Source organism: Pteropus medius, unplaced genomic scaffold, assembly GCF_902729225.1.
Source record: "Pteropus medius unplaced genomic scaffold, Ma_sr-lr_union100, whole genome shotgun sequence".
Lineage (NCBI taxonomy): Eukaryota > Metazoa > Chordata > Mammalia > Chiroptera > Pteropodidae > Pteropus > Pteropus medius.
This window is the reverse complement of record NW_024344378.1, coordinates 31,302,096-31,320,155: the sequence shown is the minus strand read 5'-3', so window position 1 is coordinate 31,320,155 and position 18,060 is coordinate 31,302,096. Positions and strand designations below refer to the sequence as shown.

The 18,060-nt window shown below is 34.9% G+C and overlaps 1 protein-coding gene across 3 annotated transcripts in view; it reads right to left on the bottom strand.

Annotated features, from left to right (window-relative positions):
• The window catches only part of PRKG1 (protein kinase cGMP-dependent 1), a 1,114,039-nt gene that overhangs the window by 121,702 nt on the left and 974,277 nt on the right, over window positions 1-18,060 (bottom strand). For all 3 annotated transcript variants that reach the window (XM_039871820.1, XM_039871819.1, XM_039871821.1), the window contains one exon: window positions 12,569-12,634. In XM_039871820.1, coding sequence (XP_039727754.1) covers window positions 12,569-12,634 — 66 coding nt within the window. The remainder of the gene's footprint in view (window positions 1-12,568; window positions 12,635-18,060) is intronic.

The window sequence follows — 18,060 nt, the reverse complement described above, 5'->3', positions numbered from 1 at the left end:
CAGTTGCCCAAATTGTGTCCTTTTCCCACTTTTTCCACTCAATCGATTGGCTTACTTATTTTTCTTGTATTTATCGCTTAGCTATTCAGTGTTGTTTTTTTGTCTGCATTGTCTCATTGAAACTTAACAACTCTGTGAGGAAAGTAGAATTACCCTACTTTACAAAAAGTTTACAGTGAGTTTTCTCAGACTCAGCGCTACTGACATTTTGAACTGAAAAATTCTTTGTTGTAGGGCCTGTCCTGTGCATTGCAGGAGATTTAGCATCATTCCTCACACCTATTAGATGCTCTTATAAAACCCAGTTGTGACAATTAAAAAAAAAAAAGTCTCTAGATATTGTCAAGTTTCCTGGTTGGAAACAAGAGGTAAGAGATAAGGCTTAGAGAGATTATATAACTTGCCTGAGACTAAAAAGCTAGAAAGTGACAGACCTGGGATAGATCCTAGGTAGCCTGATTTTTAGTAGACCCTTGTTTTTACATCTTACACTAATTACACCTTTTTTATGTTCTTCCAGAAAATATCATTTACTCACAAGCCTTCAGTTAGAATCACCAAACCAATGACTTTTGAATGTATATCTAAAGAGAGACAAAAGTATATGCAAAAAATTCTTCACAAAATAAAAAAATTAAAATGAGCTTCCATGTCCAAGCACATTTAGTAAGGAGATAAAGAGACTCAAATTATACTCGTGAGATGTTTTTATTAACATGGTGAACTACTAATGCAACATGATAATGTGATTAATAGGTTTTGAAAACAGAGAGAATTAGCTTCAAAATTATTCCTCTACTTATTTCATATGTTTTGCAACACAATACTTTGGCCCCCTGGAGCAATGTTTACCTTTAAAATGGAAGACAAAAAGTACTCTTTGAATGTTTACTGAAATAGAAACTATGCATGTAGGTAGATAGGTATCAACTGGCTTTGTGATTGGCACACGTGTTCAACAGATGACACTGAAATTTGCCTATCCATATATCTATCTATACCTATCTATCTCTACATGTGTAAGTATGAATGTGTATGTATATGTATTTATGCTGCCTTTGTATGTGGACAAAGGAAAAAATTTTAGACAGTGTAATCTCACTATTTAAGGAAATATACTCAAGTATTAACAGTAATTACTGTTGAATGTCAATATATTTACATTTTTCTATGCTTTCCAATTTCTCTAAAAAATTGGAAAACAGCAGTTTTTAAAACATCCAATGGGAAGAAATGCAAGCATTGTAAATATAAAAATGTTTCAAGCATTTACAGAAAAAAAAACAAATTATATATGCATCAGTGTAAAACAAAACCATCTTTGGAGTTAACAAAACCAAAGGTCTGATTGTAATATTTTAAAGCTGATTAATTGTGAACTCCAACATCAATTTCCATTCATCATCTGATTACAAGGAAAAAAAAGAAAAAAACTCATTTCTAACGGAATATGGACTTTTCTCTGTCTGAATATCTGAATACCACTTAGGCAGTTGGAAATTAACATATCCATAACTAAATTGGCCTACCCGCTTTATTTCCCCTACTCTTGATCTGTTATAACAACTACCAGTCTCCCAAGATAGAAGCACTTCTCTCTCATCTCCCACATTTAATTATTCCTCTAAATCTGTTTTAGAATAATGTTAGACTCTTAAACGCCAGTGAATAACCCTCAGGACTGTGGCTGCAGTCTCAGCAATCTCCCTACTTGAGTTCCTCCCCACTAAACTCAATCTCCTACCCCCTTCCTTCAAAATCAAATACAAATTGCAGCAGCGACAGCCCTCTGTTGGTTCCTTATTGCTCGGACAATAAAATCCACATTCTTTTAGTTTGAGATATTAGATTTCTTTATAATCTGTCTCCATCTCTTCTTTTCAATCGTGTCTCCCAGCACTCCACCGGTCTAATCAACTGTTCAGTTCCTTGCCCTATAAATCCTCTGTTTTTGACATTTTTTACTTATTACTGAACAATGGCTTTCCAAAATTCCTTCTCTCAGCAGGAGCTGCCCTCACCTTTCCCTCTTTTAGTGTAAAATCCCTGCTCAAACTTGACTCACATTATCACTTTGTCTAGCAAGCCCTCTAAGATGCTATAGGCAGAACACCTTCCTCCATCCTCAGTTCTCTCCCAAGCATTTTGTTCATAATGTAACAGTTTCTTATGTTGATTTTTTTATGCATCTGTTTTGACCAGGAGTTACCCCAAGGCAGGCAAAAATACTTTTATTTATTTTTATAGCTCTGGACCTCGGAATAGAATTTGGTTTGGAATCTGTAATGTAAGCTCTAAATTCACCATTTTTGACTGCTCTGTAAAAATGAGATCTGGGCTATTTAAGTAATTTTTCTTTGCCAATTAGCCCTGGAACTTTGCCAGTAGAGAACACTGGCAGACACGATAAGAGTAAAGGGTTTTACTTCCTGCTTCTAGTGTGTTTGCAATGTTCTTGCAGCTTCTCCAGTGTCTGGCTACTTTAGTACAGAGAGGCCAGTAATATCAAGCAGCCAGCAGCCTCCCCAGCAGTCATCCCTTCAGGTAGTTTTATACTTCCCTGTGAACAGCTTACCCTGGAACCCTGCAGGGTAGAATTCTTGTGCAAGTTTTACTGGCATAGCAACAAGCTCTTCACGGCCATTGCAAGCCATGGCTGTGTCCTTCTTAGTTGGGGTGATTTTGTTTCCCTGGGGGACATCTGGTAATGTCTGGAGACAATTCTGGTTGTCATGATGTGGTGTGTTGTTGACAAACAGCAACAACAAAAACAAAACTCTCTGACCCAGAAGGTCAACAGTGCTAAGTTTCAGGAATCTTGCTTCATAACAGAGTCTAGCTCTTCGTTCCAGCAGGGCCAGGGTCTGGGGCGGGCAGGCGAGGATCTTCCTTGAGTGCTTTCTCACAGGCCTAGGGTTAGTGACTACTCCTTATATTTGCTATTTCTATATCCTCTAGGAGTCTCTTCTCAGTAGCTAATCCCTTATTACTCCAACTCTTTATTATAATTACTAATTCTTTATAATAAAGTTTTCCAGTTCAGATTACGATGTCCTATCTCTATATTGGACCCAGACCAATACTGCGTGACTCAGATACTTAGTGAGCACTTATTATACTTCCTGGCACTGCGAAAATCTGAGGATGCAGCAGTGAATAAAATAAACATGCTTTCTGTCTTCCTCGATCTTATAGTTCCTAAGTCAAAATAGTTCAGCAAGTGTAAATGCATGACACAACAAGCAGATGATCGTGTAGTAAAAAGCAACAGGAAGAGCCCCACTTATCATGGAAGGTCAGGAGAGTGACTGAATAAAGTCAGTCATTTTTTTATATATATATATATTTTTTTTTTTTGAGAAAATAAATTAGCTAAAGTAATAAAATTGTCATTTTAACTATGGATTCAACTATTTGGCCAGGATGGTAAAGTTTTGACACAGTGAGTTCAGCAGCCATTTGGAGCCATTTGGAACTCAAAGATTTTATCCTCTAATCTTTTTTCTTAGAAGTAGTAGACTTAATTTTGGATTTAATTCAATAAATATATTTTAGCTCAATTCAGAAGCCATCAGTTTCTTCTTTTTCAGGTAGACATTTTTGATTATATCATTCTTGCGATTGTTCATTTGCATGATTCTAATCTTCTTGAAGTCAACTGTCTCTTTTTATGTATTTCTATTTATCACAGCACCAATACTAGGGCTTAACACAGTAGATACTCAAGATGTGCTTATTGTATTAATAAATGTATGAGTCTTATATCATGGTAATTTAAATCATAATGTGATTCAGGGGAAAAAGCACCAAAACAAATGTCATGAAATCTCTCTGTTGCATCTCATTTTGGCACTAAAAAGTCTGGACAATCCATATTCCCCCAGGACTCACCTTTCTCACTTCTAAAGAATTTGGAAGAGAGATTTTTTAAGGTCTCATTAAGTTCTAAAATTTTAAGATATAGCAAATGCATTAGAATATAAGAATGTGAATGTATTACCTATCTATCTTGATTCCTATTATTTTTTACTAAATTTAGTGGGGTGACATTGGTTAATAAAATTATATAGGTTTCAAGTGTACAATTCAATATATCACCTGGATATTTCATTAAATGTTCACCACCCAAAGTCAAATCTTCCATTACCAGAGCAAAAGGTGGGGAGGAGGGAAGATAGGTAAGGGTTAAGGGGGTCGAATATATAGGTAAGGGTTAAGGGGGTCGAATATATAATTAATTCTTATTAGTAAACTGGGTGATTTGTGTGCACCTGGCACTTCTGGGTCTCAATTTCCTCATCTGTAAAATAAATCTGATCTATTATGAGGGTTAGGAAACTACAATCCTTGGGCCAAATGGCAGAGTTAAGTTTTTATGACAAAGAACTGACCGTAGATCTGAAAATGTTTACTATTTCACCCTTTATAGAAAAAGTTTGTCAAGCCTTGGTCTGAAGATCCCTCCTATTTCTTTTTCTTAAATATCTACTATGACTTTCTGACTAATCTGGTCACCATTTAACATTTTTTAACAATGCTTTTTAAACAAAAATATTCAAAATATGATTAATGGTCCACCAACATATTAATGACATACGACTTCTATTTCGCACAGAGTCAATAGGTTACCAAAGTACTGTTGGAACCTTCTATGGAGTGGTGACTTAACAGATAAGAGCTGGGAATTATACATACACCAGAGATAAAAAATGATATTTACATATTTGCCTTTACCCACCCCCAATCCGCCCAAATACTAGATGTCTGAGTGTCTGACATATGGCAAGCAGTCAGTAAGTTCTATTTGGATGGATGAAGCAAGAAATTACACCTTCTCAATGAGTTCTCTAGTCAGTGATGTTACACATCGTTTCTTTATAGACTTGCTGTAGGAAAAAGGTCTACTATTTTAAAGCACTGTACCTCTTTCCATAACATTAAACAACAAATACTGTCTCTGGACATACTCCTTTTCTAGTAGAAATGTGCTTATTTTGTAGATAGATCATGCTTGCTCAGGACATGCTATAATTCAACTCACATCATTAAACTGAACCAATATAATGTTCCTCTTTCTTCTAAATTTCTAGATTTTATCTCTCCTGCTTAATAAATACTTTTTGTAAAGCATATCAATCAATAATGGCTCCATAAAAAAAGAGAAGCCCAAATAATTACAGCTGACACCATTCTTAGTGAGGCATATTAGTTTTCTTGTGATCATCCTGCCAATATCCTCACATCACCCCAGATTTCATTCTGGAAAATAAACCAAAATAAAATCCACTTAGGCTGTAGGAAAGGCTAAGGCTATGAAATATATTATCACCCTATCAATTAGGCATTATGGCTTCTGATTAATATTGCCTATGGAGTCCCTATAGTCCTATCATGTGAACACAGAACAGCAAACTATGTAAAGACAAGGACACAGGCAACTGAGGCAGGGTAAATATCAGTAGGTACATGGGCCTTCACACAGCTGACCTGGTTGGTGGGGTTAAAATGGTGCCTGAAAGATTCTGCTGTTCCCCAATTTTTCCTCTTCTCTCCCAGCTTGGCACTTGAAAATTCTAAAATCTTTTAGATTTTCTGATTTTTCAGTCTTCAGGGGTATGTCATCAAAATGCAAATAACTTTTGTAGAGAATCCTCTTAATCTATAATTAGCTATTAGCCAAATTAATGCAAGGTCTGAAGTGAAGTCCCAGAGAATAGAAAAGTAAAATTAAATGCAGGGATCAAAAACAAAGAAACAGTGTGTGCTTGGGAGTGGGGATAATGATTAAAAAAAAAAAAAAAAAAAAAAGCGCCTTACAGAAGAGTAAAGTGAAGAGAATAAGAGAACTGGAGGAAAAGAGTTTCAGAGAGGGGAAGGCAAGTAGAAAGAGACAGGCACCTGGAGGACCAAACCTGGAGGGCACTTCAAATCCATATTCTTTAAGTGTTTGTTTTATTTAAACAGGGTGAGCACATGAGCACAACATGGAAGAGGATTAGAACAGGACTGCTGGGGGCTGCGCTCAATTCTTCAATATTAAGTCAGGGATCAGCAAATTGTGCCTCACAGGCCAAATTCAGCCCATTGTGTAATCATTAGCAAATAATGACTTTTACATTTTTAAACCATGGAAATAAAAAATTATTAAAAGATGAATAATATTTCTTGACGCATGAAATTCAAATGTCAGGGTCTATCAACAAAGCTTTATTAGAACACAGCCAATCTCAATCATGTACGCATTGTCTTTGGTTGCTTTTGCTCAACAATAGCATAGTTGAGTAGGTGCCAGCAAAGATCATTTTAACCTACAGGTCATAAAATATTTACTATCTGGTCACTTATAGAAAAAAAAAAAAAAATTCCTACACCTGGTTTAAGTCATGCAGCTATGGCTTCACATTTGCACACCCTACTCTGGAAGTAAAACTCCTGCAGTAAACACAACCCACTATATTTTTCAGGCAATTTAGTGAGTATCTATTTTCCTTGAGTATGTGTCTTGGTAAGCCTCGTCCCTCACCAAGTTGCTCATCAGAAACACCTAGAGCATCCTCCCTGAGAGAAGTTGGATAAATATGATTTTCTTCATGTTTCCATCTCTTCTGACACTCTGGGTCCTGATACAGATGGCTTCCCAGGCTCCTATTTGGCTGGTCCCCTGTTTCATCTACACAGCCCAGAGGGTAGATTTAGTATTTTTATTTATTTTTTGCCTAATACTTGGAGTTAACACTTGAATAGCCACAGCAAAGGGAAATAAAGAAAGGCACCAATCTACTATTAGCAAGAAGGCGGGGAGGAAATCTGGGTAGAGTCCAGGACCAGAAGCACTATCTTTAGAGACTGATGCTTGTGTGACTACAGAGCTTGAATGGTAAAAAGAAGCTAAATGGGGAAGGTTGGGTAACTAGAAAGATATGAGTTTTTGCTACCAGCACTGATAATGAAACAACAAAAATATTTTAATATAGGCACAGATTTGTCTCTAGTTAAGCTGTTTTCACACCTAATTTGAATGTGTGTCTTGTTCATCTCAGTAGTCCAAGTACCTGAGACAGGAAGCTGGCATTATTATCTTTCTTAATGAATAAATGTCAAATTTCCTAGTCTGGCTTGAATTCCAGTTTTAATACCTAGACTCTAATTTGGGTATTGAGAAATAGTCATTGGTTTATTAATTCCAGTGACTTTTTCTCTGTGTTCAATCTTTCTTGGTAACTAGTTTGCTGCTTTATTTTTTATGGGTCTTCAGTCTAGCCTTAGACTTATAAATTGCTTCCTGATTGTTAGCCTAGTGGCTGGATCTTGCTACTTTTAATAATCACATAGTATAAATATACCTATTACACATGAGATAACTATAGCTTTAGGAGGTTAAAAATTTGAACCACAGTCACCTAGGCTTCCTTGATCTATGGAGATACCTTAGTTTCTAAGACTGCCATTTTTAATGCCCCATGATCTGACATTTGACACTCCCTTCTAATCTCATCATTTTATGCCACAGCACACTGCACTTCCTCTAGGCTAGCTTTTGGTATCCATCCCCCACTTTGTCTCAATGACAAGACTGGTTCCAGAGTACGATTAAATATCATGAGTGTCACTGATGAAAGGGTTAGCAGTATGTGGTTTGTAAATTATTCTGGTAACTCCCGAGTTCCAGTTGAGTGCCTTAGGAACCACTTGAAATGATTTGGAGGGAGAGAAGGAGGACCCATGGGTGCTCTAGGGGGCCTACTCTATGAACCTAGAAAAGTTTCTGTTTTCTTTCTAATTAATTTTATTTGAACAACGGATTTGGTAAAACAAAAGTTTAAAAACCAATGGTGATGTCATTTAAGATTGACATTACCAGGAATGATAGAATAATTAAAAGCCAGTATGGCACAGGACTGACCAACAAGATTGAAAACTGGTCCTAATGTTTGTCAGCTGTCACCTTTTAGTTGTTGGATCAGGGAAAGATCTAGAGAGTCCTGGGGGTGGGAATCAGATGACCAGGACAGCAGAGGGGTGGAAGGGACACACAGGGAGCTTAAACTATTATTTACCAATGGGTATGAAAATATTTCAATTTTCATAATAGTATGCCTACGTCTTGGAAGTTACCCAGTAAATAAGTACTAGAGTTACAAATCTAACTTAGAACTTAATTTCCTGGGGGAAAAATATGTAACTCTTTTAATATTTACTAGTGTTATGTTACTGTCTTTAACAATGATCTCAACAGGTCAAAAGAAATATGATCTTACTTGTACTTCTAGCTTCATCAACAATATCTCATGCCAATGAAGAGGTAGACATTCTGTAACTGATCATGAAACACGATAATGTACTTACTTTTATATTTATTTTATTTCGTGGATTCCAAAACCAGGAGGCACTAAAGAGAGCTAGTTGTTTTATGTATTAAAAAATATAATAGAAAGAGATTGTTCTGTTAGACTAATATTCTTTTTTAATTTAATTTCACAAATTTTGGAATAACTGCTGATAGTTACAAAGATAATGATTAGGTTCAAGAAACCAATTCTCAGAGAATACTTGTTGAGGAAACCATGTATCTATCATTTTCTAGTTTGTCAATGAGTATTTTAAAAAATTCTGGCATGCATGATTAGTTGCAATCATGTTCTTTTGCTCTCCTTCTGGAATGATAAATCATAATCACTGGCTTCTGCAACATGGTACCTTGCTTGTAAATTTGAGAAAGAAGCTCCTCTTGTTGACAGTTCTAATATCTGCCATCTGTTTGCATGGGATGAAGCCCTGGTGCTCCCCTAATTGGCAATAAATTAGGAACCAGCAGCATGCTTTTGACAGGATCCTTTTGTTACAGTTTGATTTTCCTGTTAAGCTATAAATTCAGTTTGGTGAGATGCTCAACCTGTCTTCTAAAAGTTCAGAAATCACTTCTTGAGTCCTATACTCAAGCCATCTTCTTCATATTTATGTTTAAAGCTAGACCTCTCTCAAGGTGTCCCCTCTGAATGTATATCTCTGAAGGGAGACTTATGCTGATTATAGAGAAAAACTGCTAAATCCCAAACATTTGTATGTCTTTTTGTAAGAAGAGGAAGGGACATTTATTGAGTGTTTATTACATACCTTGTGCTGTCCATGGACCTTTACATATGTTAAATTGATCCTCAAACCAATTTTATAATTTAGGTACTACCATTACATTTTTTTTTCAGATGTGGAAACTGAGACTTAGAATTTATGTAACTTGTCCATATACTCATAAAATGATGCAGTCAAGATTCAAGTATTGACCTGTATTTGCCAAAGACCATGCACTCTTCACAATGCATTGTATACGACTAGGTTCGAAAAAAGAGAAAATTAGGATGAGGCAAAACTATAATGTGCAGTGCTATTTGATACTCCATCGTTCAGGACCTCGGTTAACTAAAATGAAGAAGCTAGACTAGATGACTCACAAAGTCTCACCCAGTTTGATCTCCATGATTAGATTAATCTGGGTTTTACCATTTACCTTGAAACTCTATCAAGTTATTAAACTTCTATGGGTTTCAATTTCCTCTTCCGTAAAATATCCTATCTACCTTCCAGGAGGGATGTCACACATGTGTAAATTCACAAATGATAACTATAGGGACTTAAACTGATACTTTTACCCATTCGCTCCAGATTACCTGGCAAATCCTCAGGCCCACTCACTCTCTTCCCCCCACCAGATTTCCTTGCTTTATGCTTTAGAGGCAAAATTAAGGACATCCTTATTTACAAAACTTTCCTTATCTACATCTCTGTAAATTTTCTGTCTCTCTCTTTTTCTTATTTTTTTCTATTTTCAGGGCGGGGGGGGCAGGGGTGGATATGTTCTCCAAGTAATCTATCCTTGTTTGCCCACAATTTCTTCCCCTGTGGCCTCATTTTCCTCAGATAGGCCCTATAATATTTCATTTGTTCCATCTTCCTGGATTCTCGTGCACACCCATCATAAGGAAACTCTCCAAGGCCTTGCTAATTCCTCAGGCTCTCTCTCTCTTCTTTTAACTAAATTTCTCAAAAGAAAGAACTGTTTAGCCTGTCACTTACTCAATTCCCACTCATTCTATGTAATCTATATTCCATTCTCACCACTTTATTAAAATTCTTCTCCCAGGTAACTAAACCTATTGCCCTTTTCTTAAGAGGTATGTCTTTTGGCTTCTCACTTGCACTTAACACTGCTGATTATCCATTTTTTCTTGAAATCTTCTCTTAGTTTCTGAAGTTTCCTACACTGCTCTGATTGCTAACACCTCAATTTTATTCACTGTTTTTTTCTTCCTCTCCTTAACTCTTGAATGTAAGAATTTCTGAAATTCTAAACTTGGTCTTTTTAGCTTCTCTATCCTTTCACACAATTTCATCTGGTCTCATAGTCTCAGCTGTTAACTCTATATAAACGAATTTTAAGTTAATTTTTAGTTAACTTAAACAAGAGTTCTTGTCCTACATTTTGCACCTCCTGCAGGGCATCTGTTCTTTATTGTCCAATATGTATGCAAAATTAATTATATTTTTAGTGAAATACCATTGTGCCTCCTAAACTGATTCTTCTATATTCCTTCTAGATCTTCTCAATCTTGATCACAACCCTGATTTCTTTCTTGCGCTCCATATTCAGTCAAGTATTAAGCCCTCTGGTTTTACATTAAACATTCCTCCTATAAATGGTATTAGGATCATTGCTTGAATTTATAGACTCCTAACCAGATACTATGCATCCAGCCTCACCCTCTAATTCATCTTACACTGCATTCTCAGATGAGCCTATCAAATACAGTGTTACAGTGACACTATTTTGCTGCATAAAGTTGTCAGAGTTACCCTTATCCCAGCACTCAGTGTTCATGGTGAGCTAGCCCCGATGACCTTTATCCAATCTCACTCTAGTTGGTTGAAATGGCTTTCTTTATGAGTATGGCCTATACTGTTCACTCTATTTGTATTGCCTCTCCTATACTTCCAAATCTCCCTCATAATACCATTTCTTTCATGAAGACTTCCTCGAGTCTCCTCAGAATTAGTCACTCTTTTATCCAAACTCCCATAAATGTGCATTCTGGACCTTTCTTACATTCTGCCTGGCATCATGATTATTTTGTGTATACACCACATCTTCTATATTAGAAGCTAACCACCAAACCAGGATCGATGCTGCTCCTTTGATTCTCCTCATGGCCTCTAACAATGTCTTGTATATGGTAGATCCTTAGTAAAATGTTAGTCGAAGGAAAGAATGAGTTACTGTTGGTTTTAGGAACCAGACAAAGCATACCTATTTCAGAAATATTCATGGATCTAACCATCATTCTGCAGCTGTGGCACTGCTCTGTATCTAGACATCCAACATAGAGGGGCTCCCAAAGTGAGATTTGTGAATCAAGTGAGATCTCTCCAGAACCCTGGGAGCTCAACATTTGAATCCATCATTCTGAGCTGATCATATCTGTTCCCTCATTTTCATTTCACATTGACACTCACAGCCTATTTCGGTTCAAAAGTGGGTGTTTTAAAGTTCTTCTCCTTGAGTCAGGCACTTGACTTTTCTGATAAACTTATCCATAAACACTATGATGAGGATAAATCTCGTGGACTACTTTCAGGTAATGTCCATGCATTTTAACCATGCTCTTGGAGAGTCAATAGTCTGATATTTGCAGTGAAACTCATAAAGCATTCAGGTAATGAGAATAGCAACCCAAATTAGAGAGAAAGATCAGGGATAGGCATCATGGAATAAATGTTTAATGGCCCTAAATATATGCCTATGTCTATTTCTCCCAAGAAGACATAAAAATGGCCAAGAGAAATAGGAAAAGATGCTCAACCTCATTAGCCATTATGGAAATGCAAATCCAAATCACAATGAAATACCACCTCACACCTGTTAGAATGGCTATCATCAACAAGGCAAGTAATAGCAAGTGTTAGAGAGGTTGTGGGGAAGAAAGAACCCTTATACACTACTGATGGAAATGTAAATTGGTACAGCCACTATGAAAAACAACGTGGAGTTTTCACAAAAAATTTAAAATAGAATCACCGCACAGTAATCCCTCTTCTGGGTATCTACCCCCAAAATTTGAAAACATTTATTCATAAAGATAGATAGCAGTGTTATTCATGGTAGCCAAGAAATGAAAACAACTGGTGCCCTTTGTTAGGTGATTGGATAAAGAGTATGTGGTACATATTACAATGGAATATTACTCAGCCATAAGAAAAGATGAAATACTGCCATTTGCAACAACATAGATATATCTCAAGATGATCGTGCTAAGCAACATCATCCCCGGTTTACAGATGAGCTAAATGAAGTAAAGCTCATAGTGGTTAAGTATCTTGTTGAAGATCACAAGGCTAGAATGGCAGAGCCATCCATCTCCAAAACTAATAGGAAATGAGAATCAAATATAGAACTCATTTTAAAATGAAAGGATGTAATACAAGTATTAAAAGCTCCATAAAATGATGTCTAATTCCAGAAACTTATACATGTCATTGATATGAGTATGCAATATGCATAATAAAGCAATGTACTTACTCTCTGTCAATCACAAGGCAGGTGACAGCTTCTGCAGCAATTACGTTTGCCGTTCTTACATCTTCCCTATATAAAAAACAGAGAAACATTGAAGTAAAATAACCTTTAATATCAAATAAAAGTGTTCATTCTGATTAATTCAGGAGACGTATTAAATTATGTGCACTTTTCTGATTTATCCACTTCCAGGTTTAAGCTTTGTTAGTGTTTCAAATGTCTTGTCCTGAGGAACCACCTTACTCCTGTCATGAATTACACAAATCCTACAGTCATAATCCGGTAGTTATAATCTTCAAACTTAAAGTTTCGCTTACACATGTGAAACAAAATTTTATATCATTATTCACTGTGTTCTTTGGGGAATTTATGAATTAATTGGACAATTATAAAGACAGTAATGAACATGGATAGAAGAAAGTTTTTCAAGGACCTGAAGGTATGTTTCTAGAAATTGAAAGTCTAATTAATCCATTTGTGTGTGAATTCATCATTATAACCTTAAGAACAATGTATCTATTTTAATTATTTCTTTACTTTAGAGACCCTGTTTTTATGTGGCTAACATTTGGGCAACTTATAATATACAGTCATTCATCTACACTAGAGCTTCAACGGTATTTGACAAATGTTAATCACACAGACCATGATTTGTATGTACTCTCCTTTTAGAAGCTTCTAATTTATCACTGTAAGAATATCTAGCAACCTCTTAAATATTTAAATATCTGCCCTGATATCTCTGTCTTATCCAGCAGTTAAAGGTGGATTTGGTAAATTAACATTCACATTTCATTTTGAGCTAATAAAAACTTAATGATACCACTGTCATGAAAACATTACATAATCAAAAATGAATTCTTTTTTCTGGAAAAGTAAAATTTCTAATATAATCAATAATAAATATAGTTTGAAATACATTAAAGAGTATGTACATAGGAAATAATATGGTGTTATTACATTCTAAAAATCATAATAAAAACATCATATATCTCTAATAACAGGCTATGAAGTCTTGAAAATAAAGATGCACCTAGTAGATTTTTATTTTTTCAAAATACGCTAAGTTCTCACATATACTTCTGAATTCTGTATTTTTTCCACTGATTTTTTTTTGTCTTTCATTATTGCTACATCATGCTGTTAAGATTACAGTTGCTTTATAGTAGCTACTCATATTTAGTACTTGGTAAAGCAAGTTTCCCCTTCCTAAAATTCCTTTGCAAACAATGCCTCTGATAAGGGACTAATATGAAAAATATACAAAGTCATATAACTCAACAATAAAAAAAAAATCCAATTAAAAAATGGGCAGACACTTCTCCCAAGAAGACATACAAATAGTCAACAAACATGAAAAGATGCTCAACTTCACTAGCTATTAGGGAAATGCAAATCAAACCACAATGAGATATCATTTTGCACCTGTTTGAATGGCTATTATTAACAGGACAAGTAATAGCAAGTGTTGGAGAGGTTGTAGAAGGGAAGGAACCTTCATACACTGCTGGTGAGAATGTGAATTGGTACAAACACTATGGAAAATAGCATAAAATTTCCTCAAAAAATTATGAATTTCCATATGACCTAGTAATTCCTCTTCTGGGTATTCACCCCAAAAATTTGAAAACATTTATTTGTAAGGATATATTGACTCTGATTTTCACAGCAGCATTATTCAGAGTGGCCAAGACATGGAAACAACTGAAGTGTTCTTAAACAGATGATTGGATAAAGAAGATGTGGTACATATGTACAATGGCATATTAGTCATAAATATGATGAAATACTGTTGTATGTGACAACATAGATGGAGCTTGAGATAATCATGCTAAGCGTAACAACTCAGACAGAAAAAGTTGAGAACCATATGATTTCACTCATATGTGGGATATAAAATGAAAGCAACAAACAAACAAGACAAACAGAGATTCATGGACATGGACAACAGTTTAGTGGTTACCAGACAGAAGGAGATGAGGGGGAAGTTACATAGGAGTAGATGGGGTCAAATACATGGTAATAGAAGGAAATTTAACTTTGGGCAGTGAACAACACAATATACATATGACATGTTATTGAGTTGTACACTTGAAATCTGTATGATTTTGTTAACCAGTGTCACCTCAACAAATTTAATTAAAAAAGATAAAAATAAATAATAAAACTTAACAGCCAAGATATATATTTTCAAAATTTTTTATAGTTAAAAGTTAAAACTTTATAATTAACCATAATAAATATTTAAAATGGAATTAGAAAAAAATATCTTGATGATATTCTTGAACATTCATATTTTATATAGACTTTAAAATAGTTTTCCTCTTCCAAAGAAATCCATACTGGGATTCTGGCAGAGTTATATTATATTTATACATTGATTTCAGAAAAAGGACTTTCTGATTATATTAATTTTCCATACAAGAACATGGCATGACTCTCAACTTGTTTAGATTTAGATTTTTGTCTTTAAATAACTAAAATTTCCTAATCTTTTTCACTCAGGTTTTGACATTTTAAAAACAGTATTCTTAGGTGTTTATATCATTAGTTTCTCTTATGAGTGGCATTCCTTTCCCATTTCTGTTTCTTTTTGGTTCTTACTATGAAATAAAAAACCTATGAATTTTTGTAGATTTTTAATTCATCTACCTTACTAAACTCTCTTCTGATTCTAAAATTTTTATTACAGTCTCAACTCCCAATATCATCCTTCCAGTTACTCCCTACACATTCTTCCTTATAGCTGAACTGGCCTCCTTTCAATTACTGAACACCTCTACTCCCTTCAGTTATGAGTGCTTCTTAACATGGCTTCCCTTAAAGCCTAGGAAGTTCCTCTCCAGCTCCTTGCTTAGTTCTTCCCTGCTTATCCTTTAGATCTGGCCTCAGTGCCCCTTCCTCAGGGATGCCATATAAATAACCTTCATCATATTCTCTGTTCTCATAACCCTACAGTACCTCTCATTCACCTACCACAGTTTGTAATATATACAATTATTGGTGTGGTCACTTGTTTAATGACCCTATGTCCCTTCCACTAAACCATATGAAGGCACGTTTCCATGGCTTGTTTTGCTCTCCATTTTATTCTGAATAGCCGGCACATACGAGGTGCTTAGTAAGTCAGTGGGATAGGAATGACAGGTATCACAGTCAGGTCCTTGAGTAGTAGAGCAGAATTTAGGCTTTGGTGTCACGGTGTCAGTTTTACAAGACAAGCTACAAGCTATGTGAAAGCCACAGCTTCTTAATCTGTAAAAAGGTGGAATAGAATGCCCACTTACTATATGGTATTGAATGAGATAATCAAAGATTAGTTTATCATAATTCCATGCATATAGAAAGCAGTGTATTCTGCTGTTTATTACTTCTGATATTTCTCATTACCAACACTGTCATGTCTGCTCCTATGGAGATGCTGTCTGTGTTTTATAAAATATTCCTGCCCAAGAACAAACTACAAAATTTTTTATTACTCCATAAAATTAGACAATATTTCAGCTACATTATCATTTTCTAAGTAGTGGAGTGGACACAAGCAGAAAATGTCAATTATGCCCATCGAGTTTTTCATAAATTGTATGAATGGCTTATTTTTGAGGAGGTTGTCGCTCACGGCAGCACATGTTACTGCAAATAGCAGTCGGTGTAAAAAAAAAAAAAATCCTATCACAACTTATACAAAACATTATATTAAATCTAATATTCCCTAAAATATTTTTCCATCTTGACAATTTATAAATTGCTCAGTCTTTTAAAATATAATATATACAAAATAATGCTTCATTTTCATAATAATTTCTGTGTATATAAAATTTTCAAAATGATTTCATTACAGACTTTCGATATTTCAAAATTTTATCATATTATCTGGTCTAAATCAGATATATTTTTTAAAATGAATGCAATTTCCTTTCAATAAAAAGAAAATGCATAGATATTTTTAAATGTAGATGGGGGAAAGTCAAAGATAAGAAGTAACATCGTCAGTAGAAACTGAAAATATTTTATTCTAAAAAGGATAATTTGTAAGTTATAGCCTACAATTAGTCTTAGTGCCTAGTAAAGTGACATATATCAAAATAAAAGAGATCCATAACATGGAGGAAAAATAACATACTCAACAATTCACACAAATCTCATTTAATGTATATAACAGAGGATTGGTATTTTATCCCAAATTTACACATGGGGATGGAAGTTAGGTAACAGACCTAAGTCAGACACAGATATTGAGTTGCAGCCCTGGAATCTGAACACGATCTGTCTGGCTCCAAAGTCCATGTTCTTTCCACAACAGTCCACTGCTGATACACTCTATCATATTCTAATTTGACAACAATTCTAAATTTATTCTAATGCACAGTAACTTTTGAGCAGTCCATCATTATAAAAAATATATTTAACTGTTAATAAAAACAGTATTAATACTTTTTTTATGGGTGCCCAAGTATAATGCTAATCTAATAAACCGTTTTCAAATCAAACTGTTAGAGTTTCTACTCATGGCTATTTCCTAGCCCTGCTATGTTGGTTTATAATAACATTACATAAAAATAGAAAATTATTCAATATCAAGTTTATTCAGTGCCAAACTCAGGTTGCCATTACATTGTTGTTGTATCTCCACTAATAAGGTATTTAGGTCATTACGCCTGTTCATGCAGGTGTCTAGAAACTCCGTCCCTGTGTACTCAGAGAGCCTGCTCCTGTGACAGAAAAAAATACTATCTGACATAGTAATGACATATATTAATCTCTTACTTTAAGAGCGATAGTAGAAACTTCTAATGAGAGAATATTTCTCTTATAAACTGACAATACCGTGACTTACTGTGTATGGTTGTCCTTTGTAGGTCCAAGGATCACGGTGAAAGCAAATATCATTCAGATTCAGATATAAAATATCACATACTCATATAATACAGAGGTTCTAATAGTTCTATGTTGTTATTTAACTTATTTCTAGCCATACATAGCTGTTATGATACTGGTTTCCCACAGAATATCTGTCAAGTTAGCAGGGGTTTCGTGTAATACTGGTTTAGAAATGGGGGAAGAGAAGAAAAAGGGAGATAGCATTATTTTTAAAAACTAAGTTTCCTTTTATTTTTATTTTTTGGCAGATCAGGGCATTTTATAATTTCTAAAAGAATATATGTGATTTTGAAAAACACACTGACCACTAGAGAATTTTATAACTTAGAGTTATAAGGTAATATACAATCTAATTAATTAAAAACTTTCATCAAACACATATTGCCTCTGAACACTCAACACACTTCTCTACAGCAAGTAAATGTACATGTAACTAGAGAACAGTCCAGGCCTAACACGTATATTGTTTTTTAAAATAAAACCTCATATTCATCCATTTCTGTACCTGTATTAGTTGATTTCAGTGTGACAATTAATAAACAAGTACTATTGCAGAAGTAGCTACTGTTTGGCAGATAAACAGATATTTCACAAACTTGCTATTGATTAACGAA